Source organism: Corapipo altera, unplaced genomic scaffold (assembly GCF_003945725.1).
Source record: "Corapipo altera isolate COAL_440 unplaced genomic scaffold, ASM394572v1 53, whole genome shotgun sequence".
In the NCBI taxonomy this organism is placed as follows: Eukaryota; Metazoa; Chordata; class Aves; order Passeriformes; family Pipridae; genus Corapipo; species Corapipo altera.
The window spans coordinates 1048794-1071971 of NW_020884900.1; the positions used below are offsets into that span (position 1 = coordinate 1048794).

Genomic DNA, 23178 nt, shown 5'->3' on the forward strand with positions numbered 1-23178 from the left:
CGGCTCCGCTGCCTTTGGTACCCGCGGCTGTGCCCGGGGCAACCCGGTGCTGCGGTGCCTCCCGGGGCTCGGCGCGGGCGGGCGACTGCCCGGAGCAGGGGATGGCGGTAGGGGGTCAGCGTGCCTGGGGACCAGGCCCTCGCCGAGGGTGGCGGTGGAGCCGGGCGGGGGCAGCCGGCGGGCGGGACACCGCGGGGAGCGGGGGCGGCTCCCGCCCGGCGCCGGGCTGGGCACGACCCTCGGCCGGGGACCCGCGTCCGCCTCGCCCCGGAGAGCGCGGGGCGGGGGGAGGCGGCGTGGCCGGGGTCTGCCCGCGGAGCTGGATCGCGATCGGGATCAAGGCAGGGTCGGCAGCGGAGGTGAGTGCGAGCGGAGCGGCCGCCCCCGGAGGGGCGGGGGTCGGGGCCGCCCCCCCGCCCCGGGGCTGCGGGCAGAGGCGGCAGTGGCCCCCGGCGGCTCCTCCCCCGCCCGAGTTACAACCGGTTCGTGCCGGCCGAGGCTCGCCCGCCGCGCCGGGATGCGGAGCTGCCCCCGTTCCCGGGGGCGGCTCCTGCCCCGCGCCCCACGGGCCGCCCGCCCGCAGGTAACGGGGACGCGGGGATCGGGCGGGGGGCAGCACGGGGAAGGTCGGACGGAGGTCTGGGAGGGAGCTGCCCCGGGCGCCGGGGCGAGCCAGTGTTCCCGAGGGGGCTCCGCGCGGTCTCCGCAGCTCCTGGATTCGGCAAAGGGGTAGGCGCGGGACGTGCCGCCGTCCCTGGCGGCCGCCAGGGCGGCCGCATCCCCTGCGGTGCCCATCGACGCCCACCCCGCGGTGCCGGCCGCGGGCACCCCTCGGCATTGGCTGTGGGGGCCTCCCGGTGTTCCCTGTTGGCATCCAGCGGCCACTGGGCGCTGTGGGGCATCACCGCCTGCCGCGAGCACATGGCAGCGGGCGCCTGTGGCCACCGGTGCGTGCCCATCCTGGGCGCCCTTTGGCATCTGGGAAGCTACGGCTGCCCGGGTGCGGGGCCGTGCGGCACGACCTTGTCTCTCCCTGTGTGTGGCATCGGGGCGGCGAAGGCGACCTTCGGTCACCTCCTGGTGCGCGTCACTGGGCGGATGAGCGATTGCCGTCGAAACTGGTCTGGAGGTAGAAGGCGTCAATGTGTAACGCAGTGCTCCGGAGCCGGGCTGTGGGCTGGCCCCCGAGGGCGTGGGGAGAGGCGAGGCGAGGCGAGCCGGGGTCTATAAGAGGCCATCCATCTCCACGGAGGACTTGGCCAAGGAGCACGGACCGGTTGAGGGAGCGGATGCCGACGGGAGCCCTCGCAGGTTGTGATGGGTAAGGCGATGCACACCGCGCTCTCGTCCTGCAGAGGACTTCTCTGGTAAATCGTGGTGGCTGGTGGTTTATAGCAGCGCCGGCTCTCGTCTGTCTGCATGGATGCGTGCTAGTGTCCGACAGGCAGGTATACTTGCGGGGGGGGTTTCCATCCCCTGTGGGGCAGTGAGGCTCTGGACACAGGTAGGACTAGTTCTGCTGAGCTGACAGATATGTACAAAGTTGGCTGGTTTATGCGCTGCCCCATAGATGCTTCTTTATGTGAACTGATTTTGCACAATAGAGAAACATTATTACATCGTTGGTAAGTTTTGTTCTGGTATTTTGTTTTGTTTTAAACTTCACACTTCTTCCCTCATCAGGCAGCAATGGAAGGAAATGTTGATGGGCCTCTTGCTTAACTTACAAAAGTGCAATTAGAGAAGCATGAGAAGTAGGTAGACTTGAATGCTGAGAACTTGAAGGAAAATATATATGTACTCAATGTGAAAGAACTTAAATACTTGAACATGGGAAGCTACTGTAGTTAGACATCAAAGTCTGATGCCATCCAAGTACAGATGCATCTTTTTCGGTGAATTTAATACAATGCTCCTGCTGTCACATCAGTATACGTGCAGGTGTTTAGATATGATGACTGTGTTAAAAACAACCATAGTACATCATGGCCCCTCTCATGCTTTAGGTGTTACTTGCAAGCTAAGGGTAGCAGAAACTTCAGATAATAATGGCAGGAACTTCCCTGAAAAATAAATAGAAATTTACAAGAAATCTGATTCAGCTCAAAAAGAGGGAATCTTTTTGGCTGGTACCGTCTTCATTTGTACCAGTGCCTTGCAAAACTGGACTAGCCAAGTGTTAATCATGCAGTGTTTCTGCTGACATTGGCTTTCTTTGCAGCCATGTGCTGCTCACAGAAAGCAGTGCACTTACCCAGGCTCTGGTTGCACAAATAGCAAACTGGAAACAATCATATTGCTACTGTCTTTCTCAAGATTCCCTTTGCCACAGATTAGTACAAGTTTCTGTGCTGAGGGCTGATGTTTCAGTTGTACTCGTGTTCTTTTTTTGTTGCTCATCTGTCATCTTTCAGCCAAATTTTAAGATTTATAGAAAGAGAACTCATTATTGTGATAATGCTGCTCAGAGAAAAGCAAACAGTTGCAGCCAGACACCTCTCTCTTTCCACATTAAAATTGTTGTTCAGTTTGTTCTCTGGGGTTTCTTTTTATTGTGGTTGGTAAAGGCTTTCACCAAGTAGCTCTCTTCCTCTGATTCTTATTCGCACTGAGTACAACTCACTGAAAAGCTTTTTCTGACCAAACTTCAAGTTGCTGTTTAATTCTTTATGCTTCATGTCTCCATATCAGTATTTTTAATGTAATGAGGTTTCCTGGAGTCTGAAACGATATCCCTAGGTTTTGTGAAAGGGAAGGTTTGTGAAATCGTTCCCACCTGAATCTTAAACCCATGGTTGTTTGTCTCTTTCCAGGATCACACAAGTTTTCCTAGTTGGCTCTGAGATAAAACTATTGAGCTCTCTCTTCTGTGTGGGCTTCTGCTTCTTTATTTTTGGTGGTCACATTTATCTGTGCAGTCTGTGTCCTTCTTCCACACAGATAGAAAATAGTAAGAGGCTCTTTGGATCCCTCTCAAGTTGATGCACAGATTCAGTGCCTATGCAAGTGGTGTTGGGAGTAGCAAGGGTTTAATCTCCTCTGTCAGTTCTTGTCCCTGCTACTAAGCTATTATAGTATAACTTGTAATTTTCAGGGAAGCATTAAACACTGTACCAGTAGAAAGTGGATTGATATTCACAGTCCCAGCAGCAGCTTGGTCGACTGGGACATCTTTAACTATGTATTGTAGCAGAGGGCTCTGGGGAACAGGCTCCTCACATAGGTCTGGCACCTCTTGGGCTCTCTGCAGGAGGGGCTTTGTGCCTTCAGGGGAGTTAGAAAATACATCTCAGTTTAGGTGATAGGCACACAGCAGTGTGAGGAGCAACCTCCAAGAAAGGGAAGGGAAAGCCAGGTCACATCAGTCCTTAAACAGATTCTGGGAATTTAGAGGTCTGTTATGCCTTTGAGGATCATTTTGGGGGGGGGAGGGGGAAATGATGGTGTTTTTTACTTTTTGCTTGACAACTGCAGATGGTAAATGGCTTGAAGCATTTAAAAAATAGAAATGATTTTGATACCTAAAATTTTGTTATTTAGCTAGAAGATGCAAAAGAGATCTGTGGTGCAAAACAGATGTCAGGATGTAGAGGGTCAGCTCTTTTGCTGCCATAAATTGGGAGCAGTTGGTTGAAGTCAATAATGCTGTGCAGTGTTGCAGCAGATGAGGAATGAATCCAGACGTTTTTCAGTCTTTCTATTAGAAAAGACTATGTGACCTAAGTCTACAAGAACTTTCTTCCTCCCTACCCTGTCCTTGCTTCCTCTCCATCAACTGTTTAGAATAGCAGAACTGAACTCAAAAGTTGTCTTTGTGCCAAATTTTAGGGCATCGATATAGTGGAAATCAATATAACAGCCAAAATGTGGGTTTTTTCCTAAAAGTTACTTTTTAAACAAATGAGTTGAGGTTATTTACTGTCTACCTCCATTATTTACCTGAAAACTTCCTTCCTTTGTCTGAGTGTCTGTTGTTAAGCAGTTACTTATTTCCACTATTTTTTTACTCTTAGACAAGGACGAAACAAGGTGAATGATAGAATCATAGAATCAGCCGGGTTGGAAAGGACTTCTGAGATCATCAAGTCCAACCCTTCTTTCCCCCCCTCCCCCGCAATCCAGTCCAGGTTTTCCCCCATTCAGTAGTCCAGAAAAATCCAGTCCGGGTTTTCCCCATTCCATACTCGAGGCAAAATCCAGTCCTGGTTTTCCCCCATTCCGTACTCCAGACAAAATCCAGTCTGGGTTTTCCCCCACCCTCCCCGAAGCTGCCCCGGGACGCCCAGACAGAGGCACCGCAAGGTGTGAACCCCCCAAGGTGACACCAGAACAGTGTTTTATTTATTGTAACAAACACAGAGGATCACGATGCAATGAATTACTTCCAGAAAATCAGCCATAACCCTTGTAACTATACAAGCATGCAAGGGGTAAATGCAGTACAGCAGCGTGCATCAGACACTGGTGTCCATCTCACACTGGTGTGAAGCACCCACGTTACTGTATCAGTTTCAGAATGTAACAGGGATGCAGAAACAGGTGTGATGGCTTTTAAGAGAGCCCTAGAGAAGTGTTCTACAAAGGGTAGATCAGTGAAGCAGTGAAGCACAAATTTATTGCTGTCTCAGACTGCTACTCAGTCTACAGCTCAAAGATGTCGAGGGAGCTGGGTTTGTAAAGATAGTTCCACATAAATGTTTCATTAGCAGCACATACCTCCTCAACATGTTGGCTAAAGGACAAATTAAACAGCAACAAGGAAGTCAAAACTTATTTGTCTTCTAAAAGACCAGTATCTATATCCTAAATAAAACACATCATCTTACCGAAGGGTAGCTGAAGATTAGAGATTTGGAAGCTCCCTGAATGGGTTCCTATGACCTGGGATGTTTATTTATGTATTTTATCTTGTGATTATGTGTATCCAAAACACATGGAACTGCCCAGAGAGTTGGGAGCAGAACCTGGGACTTTCTCTTGCTCGGACATCACTAGGCAATAAATTGAAGGACTTCCACAAGCTCTCCATGAACTTCTCCTGTGACACCAGAATGACCAGTGAGCACAGCTCCTTTTCCCAGAGCTTGGAATTAGCTGGAGGTTAAAAGACCTGCTACAGGTGAAGAACTGACTGTGATTCTTCTCAAAGACAGGGAGTAATTATATTCCACACATCCTGGGGAAGTGCATGGAAAGATGCATAGGTCAGCTCTTGATGACTGCGTTCAAATAGCTCAAGTATTTTGTGTAGAAATATGGGGATCCCCTTTTGTACAAAGGTTAGTGTTATAAGAAAGTACCTATAAGCAGCTTTTTAATGCTTTGATACCTTATGGTATGGTATAACTTCTGTCTATCCCAGCTGTCACCTTTGCATCTCTTGGAATAAGAGACACTCACCAGATATTGGAGTAAGTCAGGGCTTACATTTCAAACTGAAGCAAATAACTTTGTAATGTTTATAACTGGGAATACTGTCTCTTGAAGGACAGTCAGTGTGTTAAAACTGTAAATCATTCCCAAAGGACCTAGAATGTTAAAATTTATTTCACATTAGTAGATAATGTTTTTGTTACTTTGGGGCTCCAGGCTGCTGTCAGCTGTTAATTAATGTCAGGGGATCAGTATTTGTCCACTGAAATAACTTGATTGCCTCTGAAGTTCCTCTGAAAAGATATTAAAAAGAGGAAATCTAATGTGAGGCCACCATTTTTTCAGAGTTGTGTTCACTGTTCCACTGATACTTTGGCTGAAAACTTGCTTTGTTGTTCTTTTTCTGCAGGTAGTTGCCACGTGAAGTTACATTTGTAGGAAGCTGAAGGACTTCTTTTGTCATCATCTGTAAGTGCCTATCTTCAAAGTAACACTTAAGTGCATCTGTAAACTAGAACTGGTCTTTTTCACATCTCTACACAATCATTCCTCAAAATTTTATACTGTAGTTTTTTTGTGAGTTTTCCATGCAAATTCTAAAAAACTGCCCAAGGATAGAGTGTGAGGAGTTTGAGTGGAAATTCTCTTATTGCCTACTTGTTTACACCATTGCTTTCATACAGCAGCAATTTTTCTTCCACTTCCTCCGGGTTGTAAGTCAAAAAGGCAGTGCAATACATTTATTTTTCTGCTTTGCCTCTTGGGAGTCTCCCTGAGCAGAGCTGTTACTGCAGCAGTCTTAGTGTATAAGCTGCAACGTGAAGATGGTCCTTGAGATTATCTCATGAAGAAAACAGGGTAAGATCTTATCTGTTTCTATCTTTCAGGGTAAAGGAAATAAAATTGTTTGAGATTCATACGTCTCGTTAGTGACAGAGCCAAGAACAGGGCACAGGTTTTGTGATCTTCACTTCTCCCTGTAGAGAGGGGAGGGCAGGTTAGTTGTGTGCGCAAGGGGACTCACAGTATCGCTGCAGTCATCCAAACTCTAAAGCAATGCAGCTAGGAAAACCTTTTAAATTATTTGGTTTTAGAAGTATCCACAAAAGAGCCTTGAGAAGGTATGAGGATGGTGGGTTACTTAAAGCCATAAATGCACAGGAACAAGGTGGTATTTATGGAGTCCAGGAAGTGATTGCCAGTTTGGGGAAGGGTGCTGTGCGCCAGCTGCACAGAGGGCAGACACTGTAACAGGTTATAGCAGATTTTTGTGTGCATGTTTAGTGCTGTCATGTCTTGGCATATAAGCCACACCTGTACACAGTTTAGAACACACTTCACTAATACATACAAAGTGATTTTTGGATACAACTTTCACTTTGTTGACAGAGCAGAGTGCTAAACTGTTGCTAGTCTTCCTCTTGGCCTGTCCCTCCCAGAGTACACTATCTGGTGGCAAACATCCTGCTAAATTTCAAGGCCCTATGCTGAGATGACAACTAAGTAGAAATTTTTTACTCTTTTTTTTTCTTTTTTTTTTTGATCTTTAATTGATATTTTTATACTTGACTTTTTTTTTTAATCTTAAGTTGTTTAATTTGGATTGTTTTATACCTGTAGATTTTCTTGTCTTTTAAGCCTACATGCTTCACTGAGGATATCCATGGTATTGACAGCTGGGGACCATGTGGTTCTCTTGTTGAACTGTGGCAGATATTAATGCGTGAGGTCCTCACAAAGCCTATTTAACATTCAGTAAATTAAATGTTCCCTTCTCTGTAATACAGTAGTGATGTGTGTATGACTTGTTATGCTTTGTGTACTGTCTCTATTATGCAGAAGGGGGTAGAAGTACCAAATGGTACTCTAATTTTCATTACTGTGTTGCTTTTATTTCTTAGAGTTGAAATAACCCTCTGTTGGAATGTGTGCTTCTCTGCCCAGCTCACCTGTGTCAGCACACCTCGCTCAGTCACATTTCTGATGCTCTGCTTGGGTTTTGTTTGCACAGGTTCTTCCATCCCTCTACACTCCTCTGACAAGATGGTATTTCAGAAACCACCTGATGGTGGCTGGGGCTGGGTGATTGTTCTCGTTTCCTTCTTCACCCAGTTCCTGTGTTACGGATCACCGCTGGCGGTGGGAGTCTTGTATTTAGAATGGCTGGATGCCTTCGGAGAAGGGAAAGGCAAGACTGCTTGGGTTGGATCCCTAGCAAATGGAATCGGATTGCTTGCCAGTAAGTGTAGAAACAGTATCTATCTTATATTGGAACCTTTCCAATAGATGCTTTGGTCTGTGTATGCTTTTGGAATTGTATCAAAGACAGCTGCACATGATAGAATGAGGATGCTGCATTTTTGTTTTGGGTCAAGATGAGTAAGAAAATTACATTTACAGTTCCACTATGCATAAACCAAAGCAACATAATGTTAAAAGAGCAGTAAAAATATTCCCCTTAAAAAATTAAAAATTTTTGTATTTGAATACACTAGAAGAACCGAACTCTGGGAATGAAAATTTTGTGGATGGGATTTCTTTTTTTTAATGCGACTTTAATACTAACATTAGCATTAGTATTTTAAAATCAGAACAAACTGTTAGTCTGAAATGGTTCAGGTGCTTTATGAAAAACAGTCAATTAATAAATCAGTTACTAACTTTTCAGTTCTAGGGGTAAACCCACAATTTAGGGTGGGTGAGGGCTCCTTTCCACTGTGTCTTTGAGAGAAAACTCCCTTTGAAGCCTGGAAAGTTATGGGTAGCAGTAGTATTAAAAAAAAAACTTTACTGGTAGCTTTTCTTTAATAAGACATTGTCAGTTGAGGAACAACAGCAAGGTTTTAGGGAAATAAAACACCGCCTTGAAATTCTGTGGGTCCAGTTTGTTGTTTTAATATCGAGCACAGATGTTGTACTGGGTCAAATCACTAACTTCTGTTTTTCAGAGATTCACCATGGGAACTATTATCTTTTTGTTGAATCTGGAAAAAATTTCCTGTCAGCAGAGCAACTGCTATGGGCAAAAGCAATTATGTAGCTCAGTGGACAAAATGCAGCTCAGGATTCTGAGAACTATCTCCTTAAAAGAAAGTTGATGTTCGGATAAGGACTTGAATGAAGACCACTGCTTTGTGTGACGCTGTAACTGGCCAAATATTGGTGTCACATCTGTTAGGGTTTATATCACTAGGCAGAACAGGAACGGGCAAAGGCAGGTGGATCATTAAGCACAAAAAGACTATATTCAGTCTCAGGGTGTAGGTGGGTAAAGCACTGTAGACTGCTCTTCCATCATGCTTTTTTATTTTTCTGTATTAAGGGCATTAACTCCCGTTATTAGTGCATCAAGACCTAAATAAACTTGAGTGAGAGAGTGAAGTGGGAGGAAAATAAAGATAAACAAGGTAATTACTGAAGAAAAAACTAGACAGGAAGGAATTGCAAGAGAAGGTGTGAAGAAAAACCCTCTCCCTGGAGACCAGAAATCTGTGGCTCCGATAAGAGCCTCAGCCCCCTTTCCTGTATGTCAGCACCATGTTTCCAGATTTCTTGGTGCCCTCTGTCTTGCTACTGTGAGCATCTGTCAGTGGTGTGCTTTGTAGCTGTGCTGGTTTGGGCTGGGGTAAGAGTTTAATATTCTTTAGTGGCTAGTATGGGGCTGTGTTTTGGATTTGTGCTGAACACAGGGTTGATAACGTAGAGATGTTTTTGTTATTGCTGAGCAGGGCTTACCCAGAGCAAAGGCCTTTTCTGCCATGTCGGGGGTGTGTGGGAAGCTGGGAGGAGACACAACCAGGAAAGGTGACCCCAACTGACCAAAGGGATGTTCCAGGCCATATGACATCAAACTCAGTGTATAACGGGGGATGTTTGGAGTGGTGGTGTTTGTCTTCCCAAGTAACCATTATGTGTGATGGGGCCCTGTGCTCCTGGGCATGTCTGAACACCTGCTGCCCATGGGAAGCAGGGAATTAATTCCTTGTTTCACTTTGCTTGCGTGTGTGGCTTTTGCTGTATTTCAACTCACAAGTTTTGCAGCTTTTACCCTTCCAATTCTCTCCCCAGTCCTGCTGGTGAGAGTGAGCAGCTGCGTGGTCTTGGCTGCTGGCTGGGGTTAAACCACGACAGCAGCAAATATAAACTTCTGTGACTGAATAATACAAATCAAAGGTACTGTTGTAGCTGATTTTGGTATGGAACGATTGAATGAAATTTTGGCAAGTTAGGAGGAGTGGTATCTGTCTATGTGCTTTTATTCTTCCAGTTTGGCATTTGGAAGCTTAATAATCATTCCTACTTCTAATGCCTTCAAAAAAAAGTACAGCGAGGGCCTTTTAATTGCATTGATGTTATCACAGTTGGCTGAAAACAAAATATATGTTCTGAGCTTTACCTGAAATTGAAGATCCCTCTGTCTTATCAAGCTGGGATATGACCTTAATGACAAATCTACTTTAAGTAAACTTGTTGAAGGGACAATGTAAGTGTTGTAACCACTACCTAAAACTAGAATGCTTTTGACAAGCTAAAATTTTTCATGTAGATTTCATAGCAGGCCTTTTTCAGACCTAGTCACTAGTGCAAATATCATATGTGTTTTCAGAGCAAAACCAGTTAAATATAGGAAAAGAGAGCTTGCTTCTGTTCTTATTTCTGCTATTGCAGGTTCCAGTATTATAGGCCAGGTGGGGCCATTGTGTGTTGTGGCCTGTGTTAAGTAGATGATCAGGCTAACTGAATTTTTCTAAATTAACATATTTTCATGTATATGAAAGGGTGTTATCTGTAACTTGATAACTTCACAATCTTGCTGAACAAGCTGATTTCAGCAGCCATATTGCATGTAACAGGACTGCTTTATTCCAAAGTTCTCCTTCCTATCAGAAGTCTTCTTGCCTTTTACTGTTCCTAAGTTTAATCATAGAATCAGAGAATGGTTTGGGTTGGAAGGGACCTTAAAGGTTATTTCGCTCCACCCCCTGCCATGGGCAAGGACACCTTCCACTATGCCAGGTTGGTCAAAGCCCCATCCAGCCTGGCCTTGAACACTTTAGGGATGGAGCAGCCACAGCTTCTCTGGGCAACTTTCTCTTCTAGTATTTGTTGTTTGTTCCTTTCTCCACCTTTATGTTGGTGTCCAGTCTCTGATGTAATTATCCAAAGACATTTTTAAGTATCGATACTATTAAAGCGATTCATGTTGCATACAGAAAATACCGTAATGCTCATTTGATTAAGAACATGTTTGTTTGCTTAGCACATTCTCCATTGCAAAACTTTTCCTCAGTAATCAATTTCCTCCTTGAAAGTATACAAACTTACAACATGAGTTGCTTAGTTTTAGTTTTCATCTGATGAATAATGTTATTTTCAAGTGGTATATTTTGAAGTACCCCTGGATTAGTGTGATGGACGTCTACAAAATACAATCAAATTACTTCTAAATTTTCTTTAAAGCCTGTACTTTGATTCAATCTTTTTGCCATTGACACAAAAGACTCCAACACTTTTAATTAAGGCTTTTCTGGAGAGCCATTGACTCCTCTGTGAGGTCTCTTCAACTTAACATCACCTTTCTGAAGCTGTGGGTGCCAGACTGGAATAAGAATGGCAGTTATGGTGGATTTGCAGCTGCAGGCAGGAAACAAGTGAGTGTCCATTTTCTTGGGAAGACTTTTATCATTGATAGCACCAGCAATCACATTCATTAGTTGGCTTCTGTAACAGAGAAAGGTAGGTCCAGTGACTCTGCTGTGTTATTACTGTAATTTCACCAAAAAGAGGATGATACATGTGGCATCTGGCATAGAAAAAGGTTCTGCGTGTCTCCCCCCTTCCCTCTGTACATGTAGTCTTAAACTTTTTTTTTAAGCGCCTGGTGCTGGTGAGCCCTTTCATGTTTGCTGCGTTGGTATCCTCTCTAAAATGTTTGCTTCTGACTTGCGTGAGAGCTAAACTTAGACTGGAGACATAGAAACCCAGTACAGCACCTTGTTTATTGGGATGAGTTTCCTGGCCTCCTGGTGTTCCATTTCTGTCCTTTTGCTCACAGCACAGGCAGCGTTGCTAAGGCCAATGTCAGCTGGAAAAGGGAACGGGACAGGGACCTGGTTGGCCTGTTCCTTGCAGGATGACTTGGGCTGTGACTTTTTGTGACACGACCTGACAGCACATTGGAAGAAATGAGCCTAAAACAGTGAAAGAAAAGCATCAGTGTTATTGTACAGGGCAGAGGTGAAACCTCCTCTACCAAATGAGGTGTTATAACCTTGATCAGGCTACGGTAGATGTGGCACTTGGCTCCAGGGCTTGTCGCATACAAAGAAATTGGAAAAGCTTAATATGTTTCCCCTACTAAAACAGGCCAGAGGAGGATATTTATGTACCTTCTTGAAGATCATGTGTTTCTTCTGCACCAAGTATTCTTAATTTTACATCCATTTGGAGCCTGAAATTGAATTTGATCCATGTTAACAGTTGTTAAAAGCAAAACAGACAAAGACCTTGGCGCCTGTAATTGGCACCACTGCTGTTTATCCTGAGAGTTGACTTCACAGTATTTGGCATAGGAGGAGACACCAGCAATGTCTCCCATTCCTTCTTCCCTTCATTAATGGAGAAAGAACAAAAGGAAGACACTCTCTTGTGAGGCATGTCTTGATAATTTGATGGGGTGTTTCTATTGATCTGAAGAATTGTGTTAAATGTTAAAAAAGCCTAATTTGGGGTTTTCAAGCAACAATTTTACAATTCTAAAACCGCCTTTGCAGCATCTACTTATTTTTGGACCAAAACCTCACACATACTTAGCCCCCTTTGTAAAGTATGGAAGCTGTACATAGTTTTTGTGGAGGGGAGAGGGCGCCCCAAAGATTCCTCTGAAAAGGAGCCCAGTTCATAGAATAACTTTACCAGAAAGGAGCAGTCTTTCCAATCACTTGGGTGTGGGTTGCTGTCTGGTGTAAAACGCTTTTCTTCTCATCTATATTCATATCCAGACTACAAACATTTGGAGAATATTATGTTTATTATAACCAGGTTTTAAAAATGCACTTAATATGCAAAAATATTCCTGCACTCTGTCCAGTGGATTTTACGTGCAGTCCATGAGCGTTGCTTCTACTCTACGGTTTCAACAGGCTCGGACAGATACCAACACTAGGGTGGGTCAGATTAATGGAGGTGATAAGAAAAAGAACTCAGCTGTCCAATATTGTTTGTTTAGCAAAAGGTTTTGTGTGTGTATGAGATGAAGGAGGGAGGATCCTCGAGGTGAGCGAGTGGAGGATGGGACTGTGGGTTTGCAGATTTTTTTTTTCTCTTCATGTGAAAATATTGAGGAAGAGAGTGCTAGTTCTTGATGTCCATAAAAGAAACAACTTTGTACTTGTCAGGTCAGCAGATGGTGGTAGTTATAAAGTTCCTCTGTGAGCAGTTGATGGTTTGTTTTCAGTTGATTGTTTTGGTTTTTGTCTCAGTAAGGACTCACTGTCACATCCAGGTCTCACTGAAGGTAAAGTCTTTTATTCAAAATAATAAAAATATCAATGTACAAATGAATCCTTTTAGGTGTTCTCCCTCTTTGGTCTGTCTGCATAAAGATCTACTGTGAAAACCCATATTCTTTCTGCTGCTGCTTCCCATTTTGTCTAGGGATCTTCTTGACTGCTCCCCTGCAGAGCCTGATAATTGTGTCACTGTCTGCTGAGCTGTGACAGGTCGTGTCAGAGGAGCAGTGCTGGCTGCTGAGTCTTTCCTCCTAGAATTGGCTCTCATTCTTATCTACTGAACTGGTATCTTTTTTTGATAGAGTTTGGTCTAGTTTTAAGATGCATCATTTGGAAAGGAAAAAGCCCCAGCAATTTTATTTGTAAAAGAGGTAAATATTTATCAATGTCTTCAGATATTATTCTAATTCCAGTGCTAACCCCTGGAGTTGTTGGCAAACTGAACAAAATGCTGGCTTAAAAGGTATTTTTCATGCTTACTATTGAGGGTTGCCACTGGGGTTTTATTTTTATGGTGTTCACATTACGGTGAGAAAGGATCTGTCTGAAAGAGAGTCAGCTAATGAAAACCCTTATGCTGCCTGAAGAGCTGTTTCCTATGTGGCTGTACATAGACTCCTGCATTCTTTAGAGCATCCACTTTGAACAAAATCCATGGGGCAGGAGTTCACAGAGCAAGCCTCAGTCCCACTCTGGGAAAGTTGGACTTTCACCAGAATTAACTGCCTTGAACCCATTGTGCTTCAATTACTTGTGAAGAATAACATGTTTGTGTACAGTGAACTCCTGTGCAAATGCCATGGTAATAACTGAAGGTACTGTGCCTGGTGGAAAAAAAATGCCAGCTCTTTGGGAAACGGAGAAAGGGAAGGAATGCAAAGAGGCAGGGTAAAGAACAAAGATGCTGGCTGTCATGGGGGTTTTCTTTTGTGACTTTTATTTTCTGGCAGTGTGATGAGGGGACTGTAGTAGTGCCCAGCGTGAAGGCAAAGATGGAGCTGTTTTTCTTCTCAACCCAGTGAAGAGTATAACCCAGAGAAGAATAATAACTATTTTAATACTTATACTGGCGCTCCTTCTTATAAACAGGGCCATTGCTGGGCTGCCAGATCTCTTGCTGTGTGAGATGGCGGAGTAATACTGAGCTTATTGGAGCAGGTTCTTCAGTTTTGTGCAGGTTGTTTTCCATACTGGAGTGAAAAGGTCTCTTTGTACTTTTTGTTCTCCTTTGGGATTAGTTTTTTTAAGTGAGAGAAGCTGGAAGACCATCTCCTTGGACCTTGTCAGGGATGCTTTTGATGGTGTTCCAGTGGAGAATGTCCTTGTCATGACATGAAGACATGTTTTTCAGCTCTGTGTCTCTCTTGTTCTGCCTTGGGGTCAGGTGGTCCAGTTTCACCTTGGATCAGTGAGGTGTGTAGCAGTACCACCACCCCAAGCTGGACAGAGACCTTCTGAAAGTAGCTGTGTCAAAATACAGAGAGCAGGTGGAAGGGAAATACTGCTTATTTTAACAAGGTAGTGAGTCAGAAATAAAGAACAGAAAGAGGGCAAATTCCACTGCTTAATTGAATTATGTTATCACTACCTAATGTTCTTTTACTGTAGAAGAATTCTTATATAATACAGAGTCAATCCTTTGTTTATTTTTAAATCCTGTGAGTTTAGGAAACATACCAACCTTAATTTGCCAGTTCTAGCAATTAATTCTAAGAATTGGCAACAATCAAACACTCTCAGCTTTTGTTCTCAGCAAGTTACTCTGCCCAAGTTACACTGGCCAGCTTTCATTCCCACAGCGTGCTGACTCTTGAGTGGCAGCAAGTGCTTACATCTTCCTTTTTCATAGTTTCCAAAATCCAAATAAACCCTCCTTCCCCGGAACATTTTCTTGATTCCCCTGTAGCTCTGACTCTTTGCCTGGATAAGCCCCAATTCAGACTCGCTCCCCTTTGCATTCCCCAGGCAGAAGCTCTTATGTAGGGCGAGAGTTCTGACTTGCCTTGTGTTTGAGGCTCGTTTCACCTGCTGAGGAATCTGTGCCCCTGCCTGCCAGAACTGCTTGTCCCGTGGCCGGTAACCACAGGAAAACCTTGCCTGCATTCCCAGCTGCTCGATCCCGTCTGCAAACCTAGGCAAGCGCCGTCCCTGGCTCCAACTGGTGTTTACCTCCTATCACCTCTCTGGGCTCACCTCCCATCAGCTGGGAATGTCAGCCACGTGTGAGTCAGGGAGCTCTGACCTGAGCAAATGGCACACTCCAAATCGCTGCTTTTGTGGATTGTATCCAACGTGGAGTGTCTCTGTATTGATGCAAAGGTGGTGAGGTGGTTTAGTTTGTTTGTTTGAAATAATGTCGGTCATCTGTGTTATCTGACTGCTAATCTCAGAGCTGCTGAGTTTAGGATCATGGGGCTAATGTATAAGTTTATGTATGAATGCTTGAAACTGCAGGGTTTCAGATAGATTTTCTTTTGCAAGCCAAGTCCCTTACTGGTTGCTTATTTATGCAGGGCACCAAGCTTGCATGCTACTTAAGACTAAAAGGTGTATTCCAGGTCACACAAATGAAAATAAGTGCTTGTTCTACAATTTCTGTGAGGAGGGAACTGGCTGAGTAGAGGCAGGGTACAAATTCTGCCTCACTTTGTTCTTGTTTTTAAGAACTAAACAACCAAGAAATATTGGGGAGTAAAGAGAGGGAGAAACCTCTTCCAAATTTCATGAATGTTGCCCTAGATGTTCTCAAAGTGCCTTTTATTTTCTGAAGTTTTACAGCTGAAACCAAGATAGGTAGTAAAGAGTTATTTGGTACAATACTGACTAGCAGGTATTTAATTTCCTCAAAAACCAGGGAAGAGCACTGTTTGTATTTATCTATATATCAACAGATATTTCCTCTGTGTAAGCACCAGGTGGCATTCTTACTGTGATTATGATCAGAAGTTACTATTTTTCCATTTCAGTTTTACAAATGTAATATCAGGATCAATGCACATAGTGCCTTTTTGAAGCACAGTTTTTGGGCTCTGTCAGAAAGAGCCTCTTGAAGCCTGGCTGATGGTCTAGCTTAGTTTGGTATCCCTGGATGAAGATTCTTTTCAGAGTCTTTTGTACAAGTCCTTAGGTGTGTAGTGACAGTGTTACAGTCCAGTATGTATCCATCATCCCATGTTTAAGGAATGTTTTGCTCGCTCTTTCCCTCCCAGCCCTGGTACCCTTTCATGGTCTTGATATCAGTTTCTCCTTGTGCACAGATCTGACAAGCCTGACCTTGAATGTTTTTATAACCAACTGTTTCAAAGAACCCTGTAAAAATTAGTACTCTGAATTGTTATTTAATATAATTCTATATTTAAATAATTATCATGAGAAACACTTCCACAGACTGTTTTAGAAATTCTTCCTGGTGCTGGTATTTACTAGGAATGTTTTTCCTGCTTTTCCTCTAGGTCCTGTCTGCAGTATATGTGTGTCATCTTTTGGAGCAAGACCAGTAGCTATCTTCAGTGGCTTTATGGTGGCCGGGGGCCTCATGATGAGCAGTTTTGCACCTAACATATACTTTCTATATGTTTCATATGGGATAGTTGTTGGTAAGAAATGCCTTCCCTTCATGTTGAGACTTGGTTATTTTGAGTCTCAGTTTATGAATATGAGATAGGAAACTGACTCACAGAGGCAGTGGTAGTCTGGTACTCGATTTGTCAGGGAGTACTTTACTTTTGGGCACGGAGGGATGTTGCACAGGCAGGCTGTTACCATGTAGTGAAAGATGAAAACACTGTACATATTCATCAAGGTTTGAAAACAGTTTGTACTCTGTTGACACAACTGTAAGAGATGGAGAAGCTGATGTTTTACCTAAGGGCTGGAATCAAGCAAGTCTTCTGCAGGCATGAAGGAAGTGCCAGTCTTAAAGGAATAACATCTCCTCTGCAGTCTGTCATGTACTCATTCTAATTTGATAAATTAGAGATCATTAGGGAGCAATGTTGTTCTCCACATAATTGGATTGAACCTAAAATGCTGTGCTAGAGGCATGAAAGTGCTGTTCTCCTAGCAGGTGGTGACCTGCCCCTGTGTGCTGCAGAGGGCTGCTGTGGGTGGCTGATCAAATTAACTGTGTCAGGAATTTGGGCACTTCTCTGGCCAGCAGGGACCCAGCGTGGTGCTGGCCGGGCACAGTGCCCGTGGATGCAGCTCTGCTGAGTTCTGGGGCCACCCCCTGGGCTGAAAGCCTTGTAACCCTCCACACAGCACAGAACCTCAAACCCAGCCTGTTCCACACAGGTTCAGCAGCCAGGGATGCTCAGGGGGAGGGAGGTGGGACAGTGCAGCAGCGTAGTCACCCTGTCAGTGTGAGGCTAGTGTGGCTGGTGCTGAGCCAGAGTTAAGAGGTACCTCTGCACCTAGAGTACACTACTGTGTTACCTGAGGAATAATAAGGGGCACTGATTCCCAGAGGATGTAGCTTGCTTTATATCTCTCTTTCTCAAGGTCTTGGATGTGGCCTTTTGTACACTGCAACAGTTACCATCACTTGCCAGTATTTTGACAAACGCAGAGGCCTTGCACTCGGTCTGATTTCAACAGGTATGGCTTTTAATTATCATTCTCTCTAACCTTTCAACTCTGATACAGCTATTGTTACCCTGGCAATAAAAAACAGGGGATTATATTTTTCTTGGTTACTTCCTGAAGTACTTCAAAACATCAGTAGTAATGAAGAGATAAATTCGGGCTTCAGATAAAATAGTAACTACACTTGCAGGTGTATGCCATGGGTTACCCATACAGATGAGAAAAGGATATTCACTCAAATAAAAGCAGACTCATGCATGGCTTGGGCTGTGTACCATGGATAATAAGAGGGGAAGTGTTCCGTAGAGCACTCTTCTTACACAGGACCAGAGGTGAGAAAGAGATTGGAGGATATAAATACTGGATCACCATAACCTCACATTAGCTGCACCTTTAAAGGAGTAGTTGAAATTTAGTCTTACCTTTGTAATATTTTTTTCCTTTCCAGTCAAAAAGGAACTAAATTCTGAAGTATTCCAAAGGCTTATCCCAGCTTTTTTCATCCATGTATGTTGAAGTGATCCCAGAAAAATGAACCTCTGATAATATAAGGAAAATTCTTTTAAGGATACTGAGCAGTCTTTCTTACCCTCTCTCTGGGCCTTAAGGTTGTGTGATGTTGTACACCAAGAAGAATTAATGTAGAATAGATAATAAAGAAGGATAATAAAGTAGGAACTGTTAAAGATAGCTGCTGTCCCATGCCTTGTTTTCCAGATTGTATGGCATCTCCCTTCTGATCTGTAGCTGTCACTGAGGAGAGGTATAGTCAGAGTTGTGAGATACTGATACCAGACCCACACCTATTCATATAAGGGAACTTCTGCAGAAATGTTTCTTGGAATCATTTTCAGGGGCTTTTGTCAGTATTTCAGGTAGTTTGCCTTAAAATCTGATCTTATTGAGCCCTGGTTAATTTTAGTACCTGGAAAACAAAACAAGTATGAATTTTGTAATTATTTTTTCCTGTGTTTAGCACCAAGGTATATAAATGGCTCTACTATAACCTAGAGACAATCTTCAGCAAATTATTTTAAAGTTTGTCTTTGACTTGAAGAACCAGTGCTCTGTATTTGTGGGAGGACATCCATTGATCACAATGGGTCTCTGTTCACTTCAACAAAAAGCTTTTTCTTTAAATTAGTGGGATTGCTTTAAATGCTTGTGCTCATAGTAATTGCTTACTCTTCAGCGTTTCCTTCGGAATTGCCAAATTCCTCAAGTGCGTGTTTAGTCCTGTAGAGCTTCAGAGCTGTTTTTGGAATAAAGTCCCACCAGGTGAGCCCCATTCCTGTAACACCAGGCAGTCAAGGGCTGTTTCTAAAAGGGCTCTTGGTGAACCCCTGGTGTGTTCCTGCCTTAGAGAAGAAAGGTAGCAGTGAGGAGGAGAAAGGGGAAAATGTTGAGGTGTGAAATTCTGTGTTAACTCAAAATGGTACCTGAAGGGACACATGTATGTGAGTGCATGGCAAAAGGATGGCTTAATAGTTCTTCTGTGGTTTTGATCTTACTTGTTTCTAAAGTGCCTGCTAGTGCTAATTGCAATAAATTGTTCAGATTTTCGTGGATACTCAATAAAGGAACAGTAACTTCAAGCGGGATGATGACTTACCAAGCGGGAACAGAGAGGAGCACAAATGACTTACCATTCCTGTGACAGTGTATTTGTAGCTGCTAAATTGTATAAGTTTGTTAATGTTGAAGGATGTTCTCAGTTTTTCAATTAAAGCTGATCTTATTTTCCTCTTACAGGCTCAAGTGTTGGTCTCTTCATATATGCAGCATTGCAAAGAGAGCTTATTGAGCTGTATGGACTGGATGGTTGTCTGCTAATAGTTGGTGCTCTGTCTCTAAATATATTGGCATGTGGCAGCCTAATGAGACCATTGGAGTCATCAGGTTCTCCTCCACCGGAAAAACCGTGTGTAGACAAAGTCCCAGATCAATATTTTGTTTACCATGAAAAAGAAAAGACTGTTGAAGAAAATATAAGCATCCTTGAAAAGGGCTACATTGATGAAAAATGTGTGAACAATGTGCCTGACTGCAAACAGGATAGCGTTTTAAATAAGAATGTATTGAGCTCGATAAATGTAAATGAGAAAGACACTTATAAAAAGAAAGTTGTAGAACAGACAAACTTCTGCAAGCAACTTGCCAAAAGGAAGTGGCAGCTCTATTTGACCTACTGGAAGGAAACCATGGTTCTTTTTAAGAACAAAGTATTTTCAGCTCTCTTTGTTGCCATCTTGCTCTTTGATATTGGTGGATTTCCTCCTTCTCTGCTCATGGAAGATGTAGCAAGAAGTGCAAACATTAACGAAGATGAGTATTATATGCCCCTCATTTCCATTATTGGCATTATGACTACTGTTGGCAAACTTACTTTAGGAATACTGGCAGATTTCAAGTGGGTTAACACTTTATACCTATATGTAACTACCTTATTAATGACAGGAGTGGCCTTGTTTGCAATTCCATTTGCCAGAAGTTACCTTACATTAGCAATGCTTTCTGGGATTTTGGGTTTTCTGACTGGGAACTGGTCAATTTTTCCATATGTAACAACAAAGACTGTGGGAATTGAGAAGCTGACTCATGCATACGGGATATTGATGTTCTTCGCTGGACTCGGAAACAGCCTCGGACCACCAATTGTAGGTAAGGTCAAGGTAGATAGTATAAACTGAGCGTGAGCTGGTCAAGGCCAGACAGAATTAATTTGCATGGGAGTAGTTCTGGTTGGCCCTAATAATAATAGTGGAAAGGTGAAATCAAAATCTTCAACAAAACTTAGAGCCTGTTTGGTTTGAGCTGGCCAACTGATTGTGTGCTTGTTTCGGCTTTGGTGAAAAGCACGTTTCGTGTCTACGTGGTCAAACTGTTGTAGATTTGGCTTATTTTATTTTTCTGTGGTGTTTCTCTAACTTAACAGTGCTGTGTTACATTTAACTCCTCACTGATGCACTTCTCTCTTATTCTTACCCCAGGCTGGTTTTACGACTGGACACAGGAGTACGACACCGCGTTCTACTTCAGTGGCTTTTGTGTCTTACTGGGTGGATTTCTCCTACTGTTGGCAGCATTGCCCTGCTGGAATGCCTGCACCAACCAGAGCTCAAAGCTGCCTCCAAATTCTTACTCCTACAAAGTTGCATCTAGCGCTTAGGTGACAACTGGAAAACACTTTACGCCTTTTTATATTATATAGCAAAGTATTTTAGTAATTTTCCACTTATTTATGAAGCCCACAAATCCTCTTCTACTATAAAAATTCCATTGTTGCTTGTTCTTGTTGTTCAGTTCCTTCTTCTTCTTTTATTTCTTTTTTTTTAATGTTATTTTTAAAAACAGTCTTATTTTGTCTACTGTGCACTGTGTTTCCAGCCTTTGTCTACTGTAATTTCCTTTTACCCTGTAAGGGGTATGTTCTGCTGTATTATCAGCTGTACTTTTTTTTAAGGGGGGTGGTATGGAGGGGTGTAAACTTAGAAGCAAAAATGAAGGCCTGTTCCTTAGGGAAGAAGGTTGGCATTTCTGTCACCTTTTTTAGGTCTCCAAGTTGCACAATCAGGCTTTACAAAACAACAATTTGCCTTATTAGAATGTAATACTGTGGCGAGGTGCTTTTAACATCATGCTTAGATTAACTTTTTGTCTTTTTAAAGTCTGTGCAATTTACAATGAAGTGCCAATTGCAGGAGGGAGAAGAGGGGAAACAAATCAACCTTATGTTGCATAACTGAAATGAACATTATGATGAAAGTAAAGATTCTTACTACCACTACAACTAAGAACTGTGTTTATAAATATTGCACATTTTGTGAAGTCTGTTTATAAAACTGTCGAACCAAAACATTTTAAACCAAGGAATAAATGTGATTTTTGAAACCGTGAAAAGAAATGCTGACTTGGTTATGAAACTTTGTAATCTTTAGATCAAAGCTGGGGATGTGCTCACGGAAGCCTACAGGTGAGTGTTTCTAAGTCAGTCACCCATGGTCTGGAGGTACTGGGGGCCTCTTTTGTTGCACAACCACAGTTTAGCGGGTTGAACCTACTGCAGAGAGCTAAATAGTAGAGCTTGCAACAAGGTAGACCTGATGAGAAAAGGGAAAATGTGACAGCACTATCATCTCTGCTGTCATTTTTGGAATGGATATAGCAAGGAGAAAAGTTGGTAAGAGGGAGCAAGAAAAATACTGGAGGAGGGTTAACAGAAGAGGTTCGCGGAAAGCTGATGTGGAAACAGTTGCAACACTTGAACACCAAACAAGCCAATGTCTGAGAGCCCCTGAAACCTACTCCCTTTCTAGCTGCAACCTGCCCCTGTGTGTGTGCTGGCTTTGTGCTGGCATGACTGGGGGAACACTCTGTGATGTTGAAGCCTTTCCAGGTGCTGCAGCAGAGGCAGGATGACTCTGGTAGCTCTACACTGCCCTATGTGCCCTGTGCAATAGCTTTTGCTTACATAGCTGCTCCCATGCCAAGGATGGGTCTGGCTGCTCTTGCAGCAGTCACAGAAATCTCTCCTCGGGTGGCACGTCCTGTGCACTTTGGCTCCTCGCTGTAGATTTAAAGTTTAGTAGGGCATGTTGCAAGCCTTGAGTGAGGTACAAGTTCTTAATCCTGAGTTACATCCTGCATGGTTGCCCAGCTAGTTCTCAGCAGTACTGTGGGCCTCAAATTCTAATGTGATTCTGGCTCATAAATGATCCTTAAGGTAAAACCCAGGCATGTAATGAGCAAACTTTATTGTCAAAGTGCTGTGCACAGTTACTGTGTTTGCACACCTCATTAAGCAAGAGCGATGCAACATCTAAGTTGGGCAGACCTTAATGCAAGTAATGCCTCTTCTGGTCCAGGGCAGGAAAATCCAGCTTGGCTTCAAACAGTTTTTGCTGACTTTTTGGGATTCACTTATGTTTGTTTGAATTAAAACTTGGTAAAAATAAAGATGCAGTTAGTTTGTCTCTTCTTTTTTTTTTCATTGATTTGTCAGCTGAGTGTAACTATGTGTAACTGTATGGGTTTTCTTCCTGGATCGTGGAAAAAGTATTGAGTACTCAGTAGAGGTATACACACAACTCCAATTCCGAATTGTAGTCCTGGGCATCTGACATGGATCATTTTATGTGCTGTATGGCAGCTGTAGTCAGATTTCACCACATGTAAATAAACGTAATACCATGTTTTACTCATCTTAAGGAAACTGCAGTGATATACTGGATATAATCAGGGCATATGTGCCTTCAGATTAATCTGTTAAAGTCTCACTTCCTGCCAACAATCCAGTCTGAGTTCTTTAAATATGAAACTGATGTTAAATTAATTGTCACTCTGAAAAAAATTCAGCTGGAATTAATGATAGTGTGCTATGTAGCACACTTCTGCAATGGAAATGGAGTCTATTATTAGGCAGCCTGATATGTTTGGAAATATGACTAGTGATCTGTAATAGTTTCCTGATGTAACCTGACCACCAGTGAGGAAAGAGCCCTGACTGTTGAAGAATTTTGTTTGCCACTGCAGGCAATCTGTGTTAGGACTCCTCACCCCAGCCAGCTGGTCGAGCACTTTGACTGTACTAATCTCGGTTTTAATTGATAAGCAGGACCCAAGATTTAATGTTTCGGTTTTTTGGATTTTACTTTTCTAGTTTTGCAGGGTCCCTTTCCAAGAAGACATTCCCAGAGATGCTGCAAATTGT

The 23178-nt window shown here is 43.3% G+C and overlaps 1 protein-coding gene across 2 annotated transcripts; it reads left to right on the forward strand.

Annotated features, from left to right (window-relative positions):
- Window positions 1-566: 566 nt before the first annotated feature.
- On the forward strand, window positions 567-21372 carry SLC16A9 (solute carrier family 16 member 9). 2 transcript variants are annotated; one of them, XM_027649566.1, is made up of 7 exons: window positions 567-583; window positions 5783-5841; window positions 7385-7612; window positions 16337-16480; window positions 17385-17480; window positions 19221-20129; window positions 20459-21372. In XM_027649566.1, the coding sequence occupies exons 3-7, from the start codon at window positions 7417-7419 to the stop codon at window positions 20635-20637; spliced, it is 1524 nt and encodes a 507-aa protein (XP_027505367.1). In that variant the 5' UTR covers window positions 567-583; window positions 5783-5841; window positions 7385-7416; the 3' UTR covers window positions 20638-21372. The 2 variants fall into 2 exon arrangements, with proteins under 2 accessions (XP_027505367.1, XP_027505366.1); XM_027649565.1 differs by lacking the exon at window positions 567-583 and adding an exon at window positions 1196-1321.
- Window positions 21373-23178: the final 1806 nt, after the last annotated feature.

Excerpts from the sequence above, each read along its gene's own strand:
- SLC16A9 (XM_027649566.1), top strand. The coding sequence starts at position 7,417 with ATGGTATTTCAGAAACCACCTGATGGTGGCTGGGGCTGGGTGATTGTT. Across the intron at positions 16,481-17,384 it reads TTCATATGGGATAGTTGTTG|GTCTTGGATGTGGCCTTTTG; the intron begins GTAAGAAATGCC and ends CTCTTTCTCAAG. Across the intron at positions 20,130-20,458 it reads CCTCGGACCACCAATTGTAG|GCTGGTTTTACGACTGGACA; the intron begins GTAAGGTCAAGG and ends TTCTTACCCCAG.